At 35.4% G+C, this 20,232-nt stretch overlaps 1 protein-coding gene and 1 long non-coding RNA gene across 2 annotated transcripts; one reads left to right on the forward strand and one right to left on the reverse strand.

Moving 5' to 3' along the window:
• The first annotated feature begins 1,262 nt into the window (after window positions 1-1,262).
• Window positions 1,263-19,393, forward strand: LOC144973634 (uncharacterized). Its single transcript, XM_078916307.1, has 3 exons — window positions 1,263-1,470; window positions 10,950-11,024; window positions 12,663-19,393. Exons 1-3 carry the CDS (start codon window positions 1,350-1,352, stop codon window positions 12,764-12,766), a joined length of 300 nt encoding a protein of 99 aa, XP_078772433.1. The 5' UTR covers window positions 1,263-1,349; the 3' UTR covers window positions 12,767-19,393.
• On the reverse strand, window positions 3,969-5,905 carry LOC144973635 (uncharacterized). The gene is made up of 3 exons (XR_013645604.1): window positions 5,489-5,905; window positions 4,653-4,736; window positions 3,969-4,482 (listed from the first exon to the last, which is right to left on the reverse strand). It is a non-coding gene; the product is annotated as an uncharacterized LOC144973635 (long non-coding RNA).
• Window positions 19,394-20,232: the final 839 nt, after the last annotated feature.

Consider the following 20,232-nt stretch of genomic DNA (forward strand, 5'->3'; position numbering starts at 1 on the left):
ATGGACGTGTCAGTGATCCTACTTGCACTGACCCAATGTGTATGAGTTGACATGCCTGTGACCCTACTTGCTCTGACCCAATGTGTATGAGTTGACATGCCTGTGACCCTACTTGCTCTGACCCAATGTGTATGAGTTGACATGCCTGTGACCCTACTTGCTCTGACCCAATGTGTATGAGTTGACATGCCTGTGACCCTACTTGCTCTGACCCAATGTGTATGAGTTGACATGCCTGTGACCCTACTTGCTCTGACCCAATGTGTATGAGTTGACATGCCTGTGACCCTACTTGCTCTGACCCAATGTGTATGAGTTGACATGCCTGTGACCCTACTTGCTCTGACCGAATGTGTATGAGTTGACATGCCTGTGACTACTGCTTGCCTCATAATTTGTAGGGTTGACATTGATGGACCTCTACTTGCTCTGACGACAAATTAGGCTGAACATTATGTGACCTGTCAACTTGCTCCTGACGATGGCAAATTAAGCCTGAAACATTAATGTAGACTGTCTCAAACATTGTGGTTAATTGCAAATATAATGAAACCATCTATGTATGTCTCACTTTGCGTACCAATTTGTTCAAAAATTAATAAATAGCTAATTAATAGATAGTAAAAATTGTAATAATTAGATAATAATAATAGACTAGATAAGATAGAATAGTTGATAGATAGATAGATAAACGACGATAGATAGATAGATAGATTAGATAGATAGATAGATAGATAGATAGATAGATAGATGATAGATAGATAGATAGTAAGATAAAGATAGATAGATAGATAGAAGTAGATAGTATAGATAGTAGATAGATAGATAGATAAGATAGATAGATAGATAGATAGATAGATAGGATAGATAAGATAGATAGATAGATAGATAGATAGATAGATAGATAGATAGATAGATAGATAGATAGATAGATAGATAGATAGATAGATAGATAGATAGATAGATAGATAGATAGATAGATAGATAGATAGATAGATATTATTTAAAATATTTACCACAATGTTTGAGACAGTCTACAATGTAAATATATATTTATACGCGCTCCTTAATTGTCGAGTGCTCAATATGATCCATGTATATCAATTTCTCAAGAATATATATAATATATATATATTCATAATATTAAATATTTTCAATCACTTAAGATCGATTAATATATTCATGAAATGTGCGAAACCATTTGTTGGCCTTTGAAAAATGCGAAAATTTTAAATATACTGCAAGTAACTGTAACACTAATAATTCGCTCTGTTTCGATTCAGTAGGGCAAATCCTGAAGTTTGTATTTTAGATTTGAGGAAGGCCAGGGAGAAAAGAATTTTCAAATTATGGCCCGCTACGAGGCAGCGTCGTCGATTATTGGAAACATAAACTTTAAGAAAGTCTTATTCCAGTCTCCCACTCCTGTGACAGAGTCGAAAGGTGGCCCTTCAACCTCGGGAGCATCAGGTATCTAGGTTACAAAGTTACAATTTCAAAAATTAGAATTTAGAACCCCCATCTCCAACTCCAACCCAACCTGAAGTCTGAAGACCAAACTGTGTGATTGTGATTGATTGAAATTGAATGAATTGTGATTCTCACAGTGACATTCACATTGTGATCAGTGATTGTTGTTTGGTTTGTTGACATTTCATTGTTGAGTTTAAAATTTGTGGATAGGAACAGGACATTTTCATGGTTTCTACTTCTTTATAATTATAATTTAATTTCTTTGAATTTCAAAAAAATAAAACTGTTGACTGCTGACTGTTGACTACTTAATAAGTAAATTATAAATCGAAGTGACTATTTCTCCAAACACTCAGGGAAATAAACTTAAACTCTTATTTCTCCAAACAGTTTCCTTCCTGTTTCCGTCCTCGAGATTTTGTTTTGGTTACTTGCGAGAGTTCGTGCCATCTTTCAGCATTCTGCAACTTCTATGAGGACTGAGGGGAAGCACGTTCTAGAGCTGGATAATATCCCCCCTCCCCTCCCCCAAATAATAAGTTAACAATCTTTGGAAACAAAGAGAACATTGGAAAACGGAAAAAGAAATGAAAATGAAAACTGAAACAAAACATATAATAAAACGAAGTGCTTATATTCGAAGTGGTACTGCTGATAGTGGGGCTACTGTGGAACGACCATTCGCAGTAAGCACTCTCCCATCTCTGAAAATTAGTTGTCCCGTCACAGAATACAACACTTTTTTTTCTGTTCAAAATGGCGTATTATCGAATGGCTTGAAGTTAGAGAGTTAAATGAGAGTGTGTGTTAGTTTGAGAAGGAAAGAAGAGGAGGGATGATTGAAACACTTTGTGTGACTTAAAATTTGGATTTCTAACGTTTCAACTTTTCCTTCAAGCCTGAAACTTGACAAAATCGTGTTTTATTTTGAAAATTTCCCCGTCCACACCTCTCCATTCGTTCACCTCTTGAAATCTAGCAGCTTATCTGTCAGAATACTTTAATGAGAATAGTTCCTTCCCCGTTTATTGTATTATTTACTGTTAGCTATTTATATTAGTTAAATATTTTTACAGTTCCAGTAATCTCTCTCTCTCTCGCCATTGCTCATATCTCAGTGCTCCTGCAAATAATAGAAGTTACCATCAATAAACTACCTCTACTACCACAGCTACCACATCATTATCGAAACTACAGCAACCGCCACCACCATTACATCATCATCATTATCCTTATAGTCATCATCACCACCAACTACTACATCATCTGCACCACTACTACAATCACAACCACCAAATCAACACTACCATCACTGCACAACAACAGACACATGGTCAACGAAACTCAAAATAATAATAACAGTATTCATTTTTAAAAAATAAATAAGTGATTATAATATTGTAGTTTTGTTTATATTTTGCGCCCAATCCACATTAAAGCTCTAGGCTTGAGGGCTACTACTGCAAACAACTGAAATGAATGATATATACTAGTTCCAGTACAGAATGCCATATCTGCTATTCGCAGTACTACTACGAATGCGAACGCTATCTACTATTAGCAGTACTACTGCGAATAGAGGAAATCACTATTCGCAATACTACTAGAATAGAGGTGGCCATAATAAAAATATTTTTGTGTTGGACGGCTGACAGCTTGCAATCTCTTTGTCTTCTGTCTTTAAATAAACAAAGAATAATGAAGATGAAGAAAAAAACTCACTCAACATCTATTCAGATTGGAGTCTTTATAACCATAACATTATCTTACTGAATATTTGGGAAAATAGAGTTCAGCATTAGGTTGGCCGAGCATTTGAGAATTAGAGATCAAGTTTATTTCCTGGACCATTCGGAGAAATAGAGATCGTTTTTAGCCAGGCATTTTTATGATTAATCCTACCCCCATCAGACCCTAAGTAAATGAATTTTTAAACTAAGATAAAATTGATGAACGAAAAAAATAAAATAAAAATAAAGTTAAATTAATTTTTGTGTTGGACAGCTGACAACTTGCAAAGCAATCTCTCTGTCTTTTCTTAACAACAACAAAAAACAAATAAACAAACATTAAATATGATTGTTATTGTTGTTGCTTTCATGATTATTTTTATCATTAATATTTCATTGTACTATGAACTTTGTACATTTATAATTCATTCGATCATGACCGATTTTCAATTCTATGATTTTTACATTGTCGAATTGATACATTTTTCATTATATTCAAAGTTGTGTAAAACCATCAGAGAATGATACAATGCAAGCGATATGAGATTCTGTAATTATAAACTATTGTATAAGGCGGAAAACACAAAGGGTCTCAGAGGGTTTTCATTTTGGGGCCCATTTTGACCAATTTTCAAAATACTCCAAACACATCATATTTGGTATCAAATGAAAGGTTAATCATTGCAGATTCAGAAAAAATAGCTTTTGAGAGCAGCAGGCCTCTTACATGAAGAGAAATTGTCAAAGAAAGACAACTCATCCGTTTTTTTGAAAATTTCTGGTAATTCTCAGGATCACCAAAATTTCAATGCAAACCTGCCCCCAGGCATTTGAAATCATCTTAAAACAGCATAACTAAGCAGCCCATGCATTTTTCTCAAAATAATAGCAGGATTCATGCCATATTTTTTTTTTTTAATGTAAAAAAAAAAAAAAATACAAAAGGACACGAGTCGGAAAAATTTGAAGTTTTCATGTTTTTTTTATTTTAAAGTATAAAATTCCTTGAAATGTTATAAATAATCAATAAATCTAATATTTACAGCAAATACAAATAAAGGTTAATATATACAATCAATTATAATTTTAAAAAATAGTGCCCCCTGTTATCAATCGTAACTTGCTCCGAGGGCACTTTCGTCCAGCGGTAGTTGTCCAGAGGGCCCTGACTGATGAAGCTTTCATCTGGAACATCACCAAACACATAACTCTTGCCAGGGCCCTTCCGCATGAATCGCACGAATGGAGCATCAGAAGAAGGCTCTGGTGGGGTTGAAACCTGTGGAAATATTACAAGAAACAAGATGATAGGTATATTCTTATCATAAAAAAAAAATTCAAATTTCAAAGTCAAACAACAGCTTACTTACCACCTGCAACTTCATAAAACATGAAAATGAGTTATAAATATTACAAAATATTGCATTAAAGGTATGAAAAACTTCTTACAACAGCAAAAAAAGTCTTTGTGAGCTTGTTTATCTCGCATGTTATTTTGAGGTACTCCCCACCTTCACCACTGGACAGTCTGATCTGGGAAAGATAAGTAAATATGGTTCTGGTATTACATTAAAGTCAAATAGAAAGTTGTGTTTATATCTCATATGTTAAGAAGTGTAATGCAATATGAAATAATAAAAGAACCTGCCCAAAGAAAAATATACAAATTAGCAAATAATATTAATAATGAGTCTAATAACATATAATCATTGAAATATTTATATGAAGAAAAGTAGCTGAAATAAATGTACAACTAATTAGAGAAATTTTACTGATGTTATCTGAATCATACAAGAAAGAAAAATGGTGGGAATCAAATTAAATGAAAGGGAACATAATTCTATTCAAATTTGATAAAAATAACGTCTATTTATCATTTTCATAAATTTAATCTAAATTTAGTTGATTTCTTATGGGTCGCCAGCCATGCCATTATCGTGAATCAGCCGCCATATTGGTTTCGCTATTCTGTGGCAAAACTTTGCCGTATCGCACATTAAATCAAGGCATTTCAAGCCAAAATAACATCATCCTGCGTAGTTGTGGGTTTCTATCTTGTTATTCATCATATATTTACAATAAAATAAGTCGATTATCGACTTTCAGGGGTTAGAAATGGAATTATCAGAATCAAAACAATCGAAGCCGGCTTGATTCTGCTATGGAAAAACTGCTATGGAAGAGCGACACACAGAAAAACGGGCATTAAAACTAACACAAATCCTTTGAATTTCACATTGATTATACTAAAATACTTAAAATTATAATAAAAATAGTCAACTTACCAATTTTCACTCGTCGAAGTTATCGGATAACGTTTTAGGGTCGTAAACAAAAACTGCAGCTATGGAAAAACGATGTAGACACCGGATGTTTTGACTCGTATTTTACAGGAAGTAAGAGCCTCGCTATGGAAGAATTACGAAGTCCCCAAAACTTTGTGTTTTCTAAAACGGCCGTTTTTCTTTATTTTAAGCATGAAATCATAATTATTTTTAAAAATGAAACTCATTCTCCGATTTTTTAATGTTTTATTTCACAAAATATGGCCATTCAAAGAATTTCTGAGTTGATTTCATGTTTCTTTAACGCAGTTTTCCGAAACTACCGTGGCTGAAATGAAAACGTTTGTTGTCGCCAAAACCCATAAAAAAACACTTCAACAAACAATATCTTAATAACAACAAAAATTTTTTTTTCAAACTGCTCACACAGGTTCCTTAACCATAAATCAACACAAAACACACAAAAAAATAAGTGAATTTGGATTTTTTCATAGAAATAAGTTTATTTCAAAAGGAGACCCCCATTTTGGGCCTTCTTGTGTTTTACGCCATAAGGCTTTTAAAGGACAATTCCTATATTAAACCTTTAGTAAGATAAGATAAGAATAAAGAAGAAGTGAAAGCTCGTCTCCTCAACTAAAGGCTATTCCGCTATAGTCTGTATAGCCTTAACCCTATTTTACAGAGTATTCGGGAAAATAGAGTTCAGCATTATTTTGCTGAGCATTTGAGAATTTGAATTATTAGAGTTCAAGTTTATTTCCCAAGCGTTTGAAGCACAGTGTTCGAGAAATAGAGTTTAAATTTATTTCCCAAGCGTTTGAAGCACAGTGTTTGGAGAAACAGAGTTCAAGTTTATTTCCCAAGCGTTTGAAGCACAGTGTTTGGAGAAATAAAGTTCAAGTTTATTTCCAAAGCATTCAGAGAAATAGAGTTCAAGTTTATTTCCCAAGCGTTTGAAGCACAGTGTTTGGAGAAATAGAGTTTAAATTTATTTCCCAAGCGTTTGAAGCACAGTGTTTGGAGAAATAAAGTTCAAGTTTATTTCCAAAGCATTCAGAGAAATAGAGTTCAAGTTTATTTCCCAAGCGTTTGAAGCACAGTGTTTGGAGAAATAAAGTTCAAGTTTATTTCCAAAGCATTCAGAGAAATAGAGTTCAAGTTTATTTCCCAAGCGTTTGAAGCACAGTGTTTGGAGAAACAGAGTTCAAGTTTATTTCCCAAGCGTTTGAAGCACAGTGTTTGGAGAAATAAAGTTCAAGTTTATTTCCAAAGCATTCAGAGAAATAGAGTTCAAGTTTATTTCCAAAGCGTTTGAAGCACAGTGTTTGGAGAAACAGAGTTCAAGTTTATTTCCCAAGCGTTTGAAGCACAGTGTTTGGAGAAATAAAGTTCAAGTTTATTTCCAAAGCATTCAGGATTGAAAATAGAGTTCAAGTTTATTTCCAAGCGTTTGAAGCACAGTGTTTGGAGAAAAAGTAGTTTTCCAAGCACAAAAATAGAGTTCAAGTTTATTTCCCAAGCGTTTGAAGCACAGTGTTTGGAGAAATAAAGTTCAAGTTTATTTCCAAAGCATTCAGAGAAATAGAGTTCAAGTTTATTTCCCAAGCGTTTGAAGCACAGTGTTTGGAGAAATAAAGTTCAAGTTTATTTCCAAAAGCACTTAGAGAAATAGAGTTCAAGTTTATTTCCCAAGCGTTTGAAGCACAGTGTTTGGAGAAATAAAAGTTCAAGTTTATTTCCCCAAGCGTTTTTTGAAGCACAGTGTTTGGAGAAAAAAGTTCAAGTTTATTTCCCAAGCGTTTGAAGCACAGTGTTTGGAGAAATAATAAGTATTCCAAGCTCAGTTTATTTTTCCCAAGCGTTGAAGCACAGGTTGGAGAAAAGAGTTCAAGTTTATTTCCCAAGCGTTTGAAGCACAGTGTTTGGAAAAGTCAAGTTTATTCAAAGCATCAGAATAGGTTCAAGTTTATTTCCCAAGCGTTTGAAGCACAGTGTTTGGAGAAATAGAGTTCAATTTATTTCCCAAGCGTTGAAGCACAGTGTTTGGGGAAAAGAGTTCAAGTTTATTTCCCAAGCGTTTGAAGCACAGTGTTTGGAGAAATAGAGTTCAAGTTTATTTCCCAAGCGTTTGAAGCACAGTGTTTGGAGAAATAGAGTTCAAGTTTATTTCCCAAGTTGAAGCAGTGTTGGAGAAATAGAGTTCAAGTTTATTTCCCAAGCGTTTGAAGCACAGTGTTTGGAGAAATAGAGTTCAAGTTTATTTCCCAATGTTTGAAGCACAGTGTTTGGAGAAACAGAGTTCAAGTTTATTTCCCAAGCGTTTGAAGCACAGTGTTTGGAGAAATAGAGTTTAAATTTATTTCCCAAGCGTTTGAAGCACAGTGTTTGGAGAAACAGAGTTCAAGTTTATTTCCCAAGCGTTTGAAGCACAGTGTTTGGAGAAATAGAGTTCAAGTTTATTTCCCAAGCGTTTGAAGCACAGTGTTTGGAGAAATAGAGTTCAAGTTTATTTCCCAAGTGTTTGAAGCACAGTGTTTGGAGAAATAGAGTTCAAGTTTATTTCCCAAGCGTTTGAAGCACAGTGTTTGGAGAAATAGAGTTCAAGTTTATTTCCCAAGCGTTTGAAGCACAGTGTTTGGAGAAATAGAGTTTAAATTTATTTCCCAAGCGTTTGAAGCACAGTGTTTGGAGAAATAGAGTTCAAGTTTATTTCCCAAGCGTTTGAAGCACAGTGGAGAAATAGAGTTCAAGTTTATTTCCCAAGCGTTTGAAGCACAGTGTTTGGAGAAACAGAGTTTAAATTTATTTCCCAAGCGTTTGAAGCACAGTGTTTGGAGAAATAGAGTTTAAATTTATTTCCCAAGCGTTTGAAGCACAGTTGGAGAAATAGAGTTTAAATTTATTTCCCAAGCGTTTGAAGCACAGTGGAGAAATAGAGTTCAAAGTTTATTTCCCAAGCGTTTGAAGCACAGTGTTTGGAGAAATAGAGTTCAAGTTTATTTCCCAAGCGTTTGAAGCACAGTGTTTGGAGAAACAGAGTTCAAGTTTATTTCCCAAGCGTTTGAAGCACAGTGTTTGGAGAAATAGAGTTCAAGTTTATTTCCCAAGCGTTTGAAGCACAGTGTTTGGAGAAATAGAGTTTAAATTTATTTCCCAAGCGTTTGAAGCACAGTTTTTGGAGAAATAGAGTTTAAATTTATTTCCCAAGCGTTTGAAGCACAGTGTTTGGAGAAATAGAGTTTAAATTTATTTCCCAAGCGTTTGAAGCACAGTGGAGAAATAGAGTTTAAATTTATTTCCCAAGCGTTTGAAGCACAGTGGAGAAATAGAGTTCAAGTTTATTTCCCAAGCGTTTGAAGCACAGTGTTTGGAGAAACAGAGTTCAAGTTTATTTCCCAAGCGTTTGAAGCACAGTGTTGGAGAAATAGAGTTCAAGTTTATTTCCCAAGCGTTTGAAGCACAGTGTTTGGAGAAATAGAGTTTAAATTTATTTCCCAAGCGTTTGAAGCACAGTGTTTGGAGAAATAGAGTTCAAGTTTATTTCCCAAGCGTTTGAAGCACAGTGTTTGGAGAAATAGAGTTTAAATTTATTTCCCAAGCGTTTGAAGCACAGTGGAGAAATAGAGTTCAAGTTTATTTCCAAGCGTTGAAGCAGTGTTTGAGAAAGAGTTATTACCCAAGTTGAAGCACAGTGAAAAGAGTTTAAATTTATTTCCCAAGCGTTTGAAGCACAGTGTTTGGAGAGAATAGAGTTTAAATTTATTTCCCAAGCGTTTGAAGCACATGTGGAGAAATAGAGTTTAAATTTATTTCCCAAGCGTTTGAAGCACAGTGGAGAAATAGAGTTCAAGTTTATTTCCCAAGCATTTGAAGCACAGTGTTTGGAGAAATAGAGTTCAAGTTTATTTCCCAAGCGTTTGAAGCACAGTGTTTGGAGAAACAGAGTTCAAGTTTATTTCCCAAGCGTTTGAAGCACAGTGTTTGGAGAAATAGAGTTCAAGTTTATTTCCCAAGCGTTTGAAGCACAGTGTTTGGAGAAATAGAGTTTAATTTATTTCCCAAGCGTTTGAAGCACAGTGTTTGGAGAAATAGAGTTTAAATTTATTTCCCAAGCGTTTGAAGCACAGTGTTTGGAGAAATAGAGTTTAAATTTATTTCCCAAGCGTTTGAAGCACAGTGGAGAAATAGAGTTTAAATTTATTTCCAAGCGTTTGAAGCACAGTGGAGAAATAGAGTTCAAAGTTTATTTCCCAAGCGTTTGAAGCACAGTGTTTGGAGAAACAGAGTTCAAGTTTATTTCCCAAGCGTTTGAAGCACAGTGTTTGGAGAAATAGAGTTCAAGTTTATTTCCCAAGCGTTTGAAGCACAGTGTTTGGAGAAATAGAGTTTAAATTTATTTCCCAAGCGTTTGAAGCACAGTGTTTGGAGAAATAGAGTTTAAATTTATTTCCCAAGCGTTTGAAGCACAGTGGAGAAATAGAGTTCAAGTTTATTTCCCGAGCGTTCAGAGCACGGTGTTAGAAAAAATAGTAATACTAGAGATCAAGTTTATTTCTCGAACTTTAGGAGAAATAGAGCGGCCATTATATATTATTTATTTTTAGGGATTTGACAATAGTCCATAAAAACAAGCACTCTCAACTATGTAACGAACTTTAATAACTTAAGACTTTAGAGGCATTAACTGTTGGATGGGGTTCATGACCTCCCATAGTGGGCAGGGAGGCAGTTACTGTATCTTCCATCACCTTTTTATATATCCGTTTTTCAACGTGATTTCTGTCTTTGTCTTTGGATGAGATTACTAGGTTTTGTCCTGGCCCTGACTGGATACCCTAGCTGGGAGGGAAACAGTCAAATGTTTAGTTTTGGGAAATGATATTTTTTGTCTTGTAAATCATCTGTCTGTTATGCACTGTATTATGTTTTGTTTACATATTATATATGATTTGTAAAACATTTGAGTGTATTCCTGATATTCAAAGTCAATGTCTTGATATTTTAAAGTCCTTTTTTTTTTTTAAATTGGCATCGTGGGTTTGCATATATTATCTTTGTCGTTATATCGTTCTTTTGTGGTTCAATTTATTAGGTGATCAATTATTTATTTTTGGATTTTGTTTTTATACATTGGAAAATTTATGAATCTTTGAACTTTTGTATAGCTCAATATCGACAAAATTAGCTCAAAACACTTTGCAAAGGGTCCTGCAGCAACACAATATGTAGGATGAGACATGATCCTGAATGGGAGGCATACTGGTACAAGCTAGATACTCATTTTTCATCTGAGAATTGTGAGAAAATGTGTGTAAAGAGTCGTTTTCAAGGACTCGACTGTGCACACTCAACAATGGAACTCGAGGGAGGGACCTACATGTGATAAGGTGGGTGTCTTACCACTGGACAACGAATCAACACATTTCACATGTGTATTTCTATTTCCTTTTTTCATCAGATCCCGCTGCATCCTTGATTTACAGAGTCCAACTGGAACAGGACACTGACATGAATTTGTATTACATCAAAAAAGGTATGAGGTTGCAGTGGTTAATGCCTATTCAGTCAATTTGATAATAGTATAGTTGCAAAATGTGGAGATTGTGATCTTTGTATTGCTTGTTAAAGGCTTCAATCTTGTTTCTGGAAAAGATAAATTTATGTGGTCAAATATTCTCATTTCCTGTTAGACATTAAATAAAATATGAGAAAGACTTCGTAAGCAGTATTAGTATTACATTCCTTAACAGAAAATTGTACAAGTTTTCATAAAATAAAATTACTTAGAATTTACCTTGCTCAGTTTTTAACTTTACTGGCATAACAGGTGCACTTGTTATTGTCTGCCAACAAAAGCATCTTTCTAAAATGTTGTTTTTGTTTTATTTCACTATTCATGTACAGTACATATTCTCGCATCTATAATTTTTAATTTAGGCAAATGTCTTGGAAGAGCAGGCATTGATTTACTTTAATTAGCATGACTAGTTTAAGATTTGGTCGTATTAAAAAAAAAAGAAGACAAGGAACACTGCTACGTGGCATGTCTTGCTGATGTTGAATTCAGAGAACAGCATATATGCAGCTAAATTATCACTGATGTTTGACGACTGAAACAAAATCTCATATTTTGATCTGTAATGTTCAAAATAGGCATATATGTGAAATTATAGAGGAAAATAACAAAAGAAAAATGAATGTAGCAAGCAGTGATGTCAGCTCTTGGACTTGATCATTTCTTTCTGTTTTGATACAACCATAGTGGGCAGGGAGGTACATGCTGTGTCTTCTATCCCCCCATAACCATTTTCCAATTGTTTCCTGTCGTTGTCTTGGAATGAGTTTTGTCCTGATCCTTGCCAGAGTTCCTTGGCTGGGAGGGAAACAGTCAAATGTATAGTTATAGTTTTAGGAGATGATATTTTTTTCCTTGTAAATCATCTCTCTGTTATGCATTGTATTATGTTTAGTTTACATATTATATTATATGATTGTTAAACATTTGAGTGTATTCCTCTGTGCTTGTGTCTGGATGAAACTTTTAGGTGATCTCAGACTAAGTACTTTGGCGGTGTGCTCTTGAAATATACATCTGTTCCATATTTGAACTACTTCCCCTTTGTCTTTCCTTTTCCTTTTTGCTTTAATTGTAATTCTAGCACTTTTTACTATCCCATTTTCTTCCTTTTTACTAGCGTTGATATGACCTTATGTGTTGCAAGCGCCGTAAAACCCTTAAAAACAAAAAACAAAACAATGTTGGATTTTGGGTATCAGGACTGGATGTGTGTGGTGAAATGACATTGTCCCTTCCTTTTCGCGAGAAGATAACCTGATCATTTCCGTACATTATGACTTTTACTGATAAATTAGCCAATGCCACTTATTTTTATTAATGAATTTTTTATTTATTAGTTTACTTTTTTTTCTGCTGAAAGAATGAAAAAAAACCCGCATGCTCCATTATCGAGAAAAATATCTTAAAATGAACAAACTTCCTGCTTTTCATCTTTCTTTTCTTTCTCTAAAGCATTTGGAGGCGCTGATATGACCTAAATGTGTTGCAAGCACCGTAAAACCCTTAAAATTAATGCATTTGGAATATCTAAAAGATTTGCATGTACCATAATATAACTTCTAAAAATAAATAAATGATCTAACTCATCCCCAGACCTCCACGTTCAGAGACTCAATTACCTGAGAGAGCTGGCATGGAAATTACAAGAGGATTCGTGGCGATATGAACCGGCTGAAAAACTCATCGGGCTTCAATAGCTCGTCCAGTCATTTCCCATTTGTTGATAAATTAGAACTATATAAATTCTGTTTGCATATAATATTATGACCAATGTATGATTTTCTGTGCTCTTGTTTCCACTTGCCAATATCGCATTTATCTTTTGATTAATCAGACAAGGTTTGTTGCTTCGAGTCACTGTGGATTGATGGGTTGATGCAATGGGTAATGTCCTAACAATACGATTGGCTACTGAGTCTCTACTAAGTTATATTAAATTATATGTAAATGTTTCTGCTCGAAGCTCGAAGAAATAAATAATAATGTGAAATTGAATGTAAGCTTCATTTAATTACAAAAACATATCAAATGAACGTTTCGGGTTTCCTCTTTATAAATTATATGAGAAATCAGGGATGTCTCTTTTGCTGGCTTAATCTGGAAAACCAGCTTTTTGAAATTTTGTCTGGAATTTGGCAGTTGATTTTTTATGAAATGAAAGCATCAGTTGTTTAAAGGCAACCGTTAGGCGGGATGAATAATGAATCCTTTTCTATGATTCAGGGTGATACCATTTGATGAAGAGAAGCTTTGCGCGACATATTTCAAGTCTGCATGTTTTTCCAATGTCGTCTCCATTTGGCAATTGTTACTCTAAAGATATTTAAATCGTACACAGACTTATGAGCAAAACTTGCACTTTAATTTTCTCAGGGATTCCCTTTGCTAAAATTTTAAAAAAATAAAAGCTTGAAATTTTCTCATAAAGAGCACAGCTCTGCTGTACAGCGACAAAACCCTGTATAATGGCAAAACCCGATTTTACAGGAGAGCCGAAAAACTGTTCAAATTTTACTTCAACTTTTTACAATAACTAAGCGGAGAATTGATGCAAAGTTGGTATCAATCGAAAGGTCTTTTTAAACATTCTATCACTTTTGATGAATAAAAAAAAATATAGATCTGGACTATTCGAAAATATGAATTTACAGTTATACGGGGTTTTATCGCTGTACGGCACAGTTCTTGTGATAATAAGCTCCTATAGTCCAACACACTTGATATTACTATTACATTTACTATTCATGCATTGTAAATATTCATCACATTATATCTTGGTCATCATCATCATCGGTGCTGAACTGTTTATTTATTTCTATCCACACATACAAAAATTATTGGATCCCAATAGCTCTGTCGCTTCACATGCAAAGGGTTGGGGTCGATCCCGTGTGCAGTCGAGATTTTTTTATCCACCCAGCGGTGATTGTTGGGTTGCTGGCTCTGTTAGATGTGGTGGGAAGTACTTTATGATAGACTAGTATCCTATTTAAAGGGTAGCAAGAAATTGCTATTGTCTGTTTCATGCTGTAGAAACTGGGATAAACTCCGGCTCCATGGGCTAAATGGTTCCGAAGGACTTATTTTTACTTTTACACATGTACAAATCTAGTGTTTGTGTGGCCTGACACCTTGAATAGGTGTGAATTGTGGCAATGTTGCTTTGTGGTATGACACTCGCCTTCAACCCTACAGGTCTTGGGTTCGGGTCCTGCTCTGTGCAGTAAACAGTTGAGTCTTTCAAAAAGGCTCTTTATTCACATTCTTTCACTTTCAACCTACTCAGGTGTAAAATTAGTACCTGGCCATTAACAGCATTGTCTTTGTCGTATAAAATTGTAAACTTTCCTAACAGCTGTCATGTCTCATCCTTTTTGTGAAGTGTTGCTGTTGGCTAGGCTGGGTGGGGTTCCTGACCTCCCATAGTGGGCAGGGGGTACATGCTGTGTCTTCTATCCCCTTATATCTGTTTTCCAACATGCTTTCTGTCTTTGTCTTGGAATGAGATTACTTGGTTTTGTCCTGGCCCTGGCTGGAGTCCTAGCTGGGAGGGAAACAGTCAAATGCATAGTTATTGTTTTGGGAGATGATATTTTTTTCCTTGTAAATCATCTCTCTGATATGTATTATTATATTTATTTTGAATTTATAATGTAAGCATTTGAGTGTATTTCTCTTTGTTGGATTTTGTGCTTGTGTCCGGATGAGACTTATAGGTGGTCTCAAACTAAGTACTTTGATAGTGTGCTCTTGGAATCTACATCTGATACCTATTTGTTCCCAGTTCCCCTATGTCTTACTTTGTCTTGTGTGCTTTATTTGTAATTCTAGAACTTTTTACTATCCCATTTTCTTCCTTTTTACTGGCGCTGATATAACATGAATGTGTTGCAAGCGCCGTAAAATCCTTAAAACATAAAAACATGTTGGCTAGGAACCCCTTGTAAAGTGCTTTGAGCCGGTTTATTGAATATTGTACTATATAAATGCTTAAGTTGTTTTTGTTTTTTAAATTTTTATTTAGGGGATATTTAAATATTCTTCTTCTTCTTCTTCTTCGTTCCCGTCACGTCACATGGTCAGTCCGGTCTGGTGAATGAAGCCCACAGTGGTCCTGAGGTCGTCCTCACTGCCGTACAGCTTCTTTGAGTATGGGGTTGGGTCAGGCCAGAAGTTCCTTCTCAATTGGTTGTACTTTGGACATTCCATTAGGACATGATGTCCATTTTCATTTTCAAGTCCGCAGTCACATTGTCCAGAGGCACCTGCTCTGGACATCCTCCACATGTGTTCCTTTAACTGGTTGTGTCCAGTTCTCAGTCTGAAGATGATGACCTGTTCCTTTCTGTCGAGCACCTTGATTGGGTCATTCATGTTGTATTCTGGGTGCTTCTCTCTCCATCTCTGAGACTGGATAAATTTGGCCATTTTGTTAATTTCTCCTGTTGAGTACATTGGGGAGGGTTGCTGCATGCGACTGCCTGCCTTTGCCAGTTGGTCAGTGATCTGATTTCCAAGTATCCAACAGTGTCCTGGAATCCACTGCAGTACCATGTTGTTAAACTTGCTTAGCTTCATGAGGTCTTCCACCAAGGCGTCTATATCATCCGCAAAGGACATCATTATATCCTCCAGAATTTTCTTAGCATCTGTTAAAATCACTATGTGTCTTGGTTTTTCATTTTCTGAGAGGATTTGCTTAACAGCTTCATGGATTGCATCTGTCTCTGACTTGTAGATTGAAGTGCGAGTACCAGTCGGTTTGCTGATCTCCTTTTGTTGACCATTTGTGTACTCGATGTGCACTCCCAGGCCCCCGCATGTGTGTTCTTTATTGCATGAACCATCGGTATAGATTCTTGTCCATTTTTTTTCAGGGTAGTTTTGATCTATGCACTTCTGTACAGACTTCTTGATTTCTTCGCCGTGTTTTTGTTTTGTTGAAATGTCACCAACGGAAGTCTTGATTTTCAAGTGATTTTGCCTTTTCCAAATTGGTACTCTGATATTTGCTTTGCATTTTTGGTCATTATTCCGTCAAGTTCGTGATCTTTTTCAATTTGCTGGGCTCTTTCAATAAAGTGGGATCTTTTCAGCCGCCTAGTTTTCTTTTGTTGCGCTCTAGCGTGAAGAGGCTGATCTGTCATTGTTTTCACGTCTGTGTATTGTTTCAAAATTTTTGATTCCCTTCTTTCTGATAGAGATGTAAGTCCTGTTATGGTTTCCATTGCATGAATCGGTGTCGATTTCATTCCTCCACTTATTATCCTCATGTTGCTGTTTTGCACTTTGTCCAGTTTTTCCATTTGAGTTTTGGAGCAGTTTCCCCATGCAGATATCCCGTATTCTAGCGCTGGTCTCACATATCCTGTGTAAGTTTGTTTCAGTATATCGGAGCTAGCTCCCCAAGTTGTTCCAGCTAGTTTTTTCAAGAGTTGTGTTCGCTTTACCCCAACTTTCTGACTGTTGCTGATTTGATTTTTCCATGTTAGTCTTGGGTCAAAATGGACTCCTAGGTATTTTGGTGCGTCATCTTTTTCTAATTCATGGTCTTCAATACGTAGCTTTGCTTTTTCGTCTTTTGGGGAGAGGCTAAATATTGTGAACTTTGTCTTCACTGCATTTATTTTCATCGCCCAGTTGTCAGTCCATTCTTTGATATTATCCAGTGTGATTTGCATCCTGTGTTGTGCCTTGATTAAATTTTGGTCAGAGCTAATCAGAGCTAGGTCATCTGCGTACATCGACATTTTCACTCCTCGACATAGTGTTTCTCTTATATCATTTACATAGAGAAGAAATAGTGTAGGTGATAGTACTCCACCTTGTGGGACTCCATGTTTTAGTTTTGCTTCTCTACTTTTGTGACCTTGTGTTGTTACTCTTGCCTTTCTTGTTTTTAGGTAGTTTTGTATCCAGTTGAGCATGTTATGGGATACTTTTGATTTTTGTAGTTTATATACCAGACCTTTTTTCCACACTTTGTGGCCATACCACAATTTGTTTCTTTCCATCCTGAAACGAGTATTCTATTTCTTGGGATATGTAGGTTACTTGATTTTCAGTACTCCTGTGTCTTCTGAAACCAGCTTGTTCATTTATAAGCATTTAAATATTCAAAATTGAAATTATAGTCGTAAGTATAGATAGAATGCGCTTGGCCAAGGAGTTCACAACATTGCCATCCGGAAGTATAACGGACCAACACACAAACTCTGTGTAACCATGAGCTTTTATAGTCCGGTTAATACAGTTTAGTGAGAACAACTCACAAACGCGGATGGCAAAAACAATAACAAAGGCCTGAGTGACGTCATCTGCATACTATCTATTGGGCTTGGTTAAGTTTGATGTAGTATTTAGGAGATTACAAAAAAAGGTAGTCCTTGTTTATCCATAGCTGCGAAAAGGTGGCTGGATCTGTTAGATCTGGAGGAAAGTACTTCATAAAAAAACTGCCTTTGTATTGGTGGCCGAGTTGTTAAGCACTGTGACAAAGGATAGCCCAGGTTTGAGCTCCGCTCTAGACTTTTTCTTTTGTCCTTGGGCAAGATTTTAAAACCTGACATTTACTCACTTTGGACAAAATGGGTGATTATTGCAGACATCTGATCAGGCTTTTGTTCGAAGAACTTTTTTGTATTTCTTCATGGAATATTTGGATGGCTGCATCGAACAATGCTTTGTGTTTGGGCTTAATTTAAGAAAATAATTTTTGTTTTATTAACTTCACATCCAGAGAATGGCTGTCAATTGTTACTGTCTTTAACTTTGACTCACTCAATCCTAGAGATTTTTGCTACTTTTCAATATTGGAAAAATTGTATTGAAAATGAGAATGTACATAAATAGTTTTATTCAATTATCATTAACATGTAAAAACTAAAAACATTAGCTTTGATTCTATGCCTATATTTTGTCTTATAAATAGGCATGGGGTAAAAGTAACCCGGGGGTGAACTACGGATACGGTCGGTGTTAGGGTTGAGTGAGTTAAAAAAGAATTTAAAGATTCTGTAGATATTGTGGCATAGGCTTACCTTGAAGGAATATAATAATAGATAATCCATTAAACAAGATGTCTGATTCAACATAAATCACCCGTGTTGTCCAAAGTTCTCCAATTGTTATTATTGTCTACATACTTGTGAAAAGGAAACGGTTGGGAGGAATCACCCGAAATAGATAAAAATCTGAAAAGGGCGTGGGTAAGAATGAAATGAAATAATGCCTGACAAAGAAAAAACTATGTTGCTGTTGTGTTTCAGATTTTTATCTCGGCTTAGACATGCATTTTAAACTATTATTATTATTATTATTATTATTATTATTATTACTACTACTATTATTGTTGTTCTTGTTATTATTTAAAAAATTTTTTTGTCGTGAGATTGAGATTCACACACACTCACCATCCACGAAGAAAGGAAATGTTGCAAAATGAATACTTTGATGCTTTAATTAGCTGTAAGTAAGTACTCTTACAATGTAAGGACAAACACTCCAATAGGTTGGACGTCTCTTAGCAAATAAATAGAAGTTAGCAATAGTCTTCAACAGTCGTATTGTCACTTCCTTCCTAATGACGTATGGTAACCTAGTAACACTGGCTCTAAACTATCGGAACAATGGCGGACGCCGTATGAAATATTTCCCCGGCGAGCTTAAACGCGTATCCAGAGGAAAAAAAAACCCATCAATTTGATCATGTATTGACTTTTACACATTCTGATCACAAGGCATATGAAAAGGGAATGAAAAGTTCTAGCCAGCATGAAGAATTAAAAGTAAAGATTTTCTTTGTTTAGAACCAAGATGGCCGCCGTTGCCGGGCGCGTGACATCAGACTATTGAATCCAATTTAGGTTAAAAAATAAGACATCTCATGTTACCATTTATTATTAATTTATTTTGACGATTTTTTAGATAAATTATCAGGGTTTATTTTTTTATACCCATTGGACACTATCATCTCTCTCTCTCTCTCTCTCTCTCTCTCTCTCTCTCTCTCTCTCTCTCTCTCTCTCTCTCTCTCTCTCTCTCTCTCTCTCTCTCTTTCTTTCTTTGTTACTGACGTTCATGAACATGTTGAGAAATTGTCTTGTGAATGTTGATATGATTGGCACTACAATGTATATTATATTGACATGGAGATATTGTAAAGACCTCTATTGTCCATTTGTATATTATATTCACACTGATAGATATCAGAAATGTGTAATATTTGATTTTATAAAATATCCAGGGACCTTTTGTCTGTAATTTAACAGAGCCATCATTAACATTGTATTGTAAATAAATGTCTATTATCATCATCAGCATCATTTTTCTGTTTGTCGTGAGTTCTTTTTCTAAATGGAGTCTTCTATGGCCAGCAGAAAGGCCTGGGTGGGGTTCTGACCTCCTACGGTGGGCAGGGAGGTACTTACTGTGTCTTCCTTCCCCCTATATCTGTTATCCAACATGCTTTCTGTCTTTGTCTTGGAATGAGATTACTTGGTTTTGTCCTCGCCCTGGCTGAAAGGGAAACAGTCAAATGTATAGTTAATTTTGGGAGATGATATTTTTTTTCCTTGTAAGTCACTTCTCTGTTATGCACTATATTTTTTTTTGTTTACGTATTTATATGATTTGTAAACGTTTGAGTGTATACATCAGAGTGGGGGCCTGTGCTTGTGTTTGGATGAGACTTTTAGGAGATCTCAAATTTATTACACTTTGATAGTGTGGTCTTGGAATCTACATCTGGTTCCTATTTGAACCAATTCCCCTTTTGCTTTCCTTTTCTTGGGTACTTCAATTCTAATTCTAGAACGTTTACCTTTTCTTAGGTTCTTGGGTACTTCAATTGTAATTTTAGAACTTTTTACTTTCCCATTTTCTTCCCTTTTACTGGCGCTGATGTGCTGACATGACGGTTTTTTTGCAAAATAAAATCCCAAATTTTGCAAGATAAAAACAGTAAAATTTGCAGTTAATTTTCCTAAAAACCCATAATTAGTTCATGAAAGAGAAAGGTATTTGTTTGCTTTTAAGGGTTTCACGTCACATGCAACAAATGTACAAATGTACAAAATCAGCGCCGGTAAAAGAGAAGAAAATAGATAGTAAAAAAGAAACTACTCTTCATTAATTATCTTTCACGTTCTACAGGAGCTATCAA

The sequence above is a fragment of the Berghia stephanieae genome, chromosome 5 (assembly GCF_034508935.2).
Source record: "Berghia stephanieae isolate SIO BIC M18660-M18661 chromosome 5, UCSD_Bste_1.3, whole genome shotgun sequence".
NCBI lineage: Eukaryota > Metazoa > Mollusca > Gastropoda > Nudibranchia > Aeolidiidae > Berghia > Berghia stephanieae.

What these genes read in the sequence shown, in the direction of transcription:
- LOC144973634 (XM_078916307.1), top strand. Translation starts at nt 1,350, where the DNA reads ATGGCCCGCTACGAGGCAGCGTCGTCGATTATTGGAAACATAAACTTT. An exon ending in TTCAACCTCGGGAGCATCAG is followed by an intron (nt 1,471 to 10,949) that starts GTATCTAGGTTA and finishes TTTTTTCATCAG; the next exon opens with ATCCCGCTGCATCCTTGATT. An exon ending in TTTGTATTACATCAAAAAAG is followed by an intron (nt 11,025 to 12,662) that starts GTATGAGGTTGC and finishes ACTCATCCCCAG; the next exon opens with ACCTCCACGTTCAGAGACTC.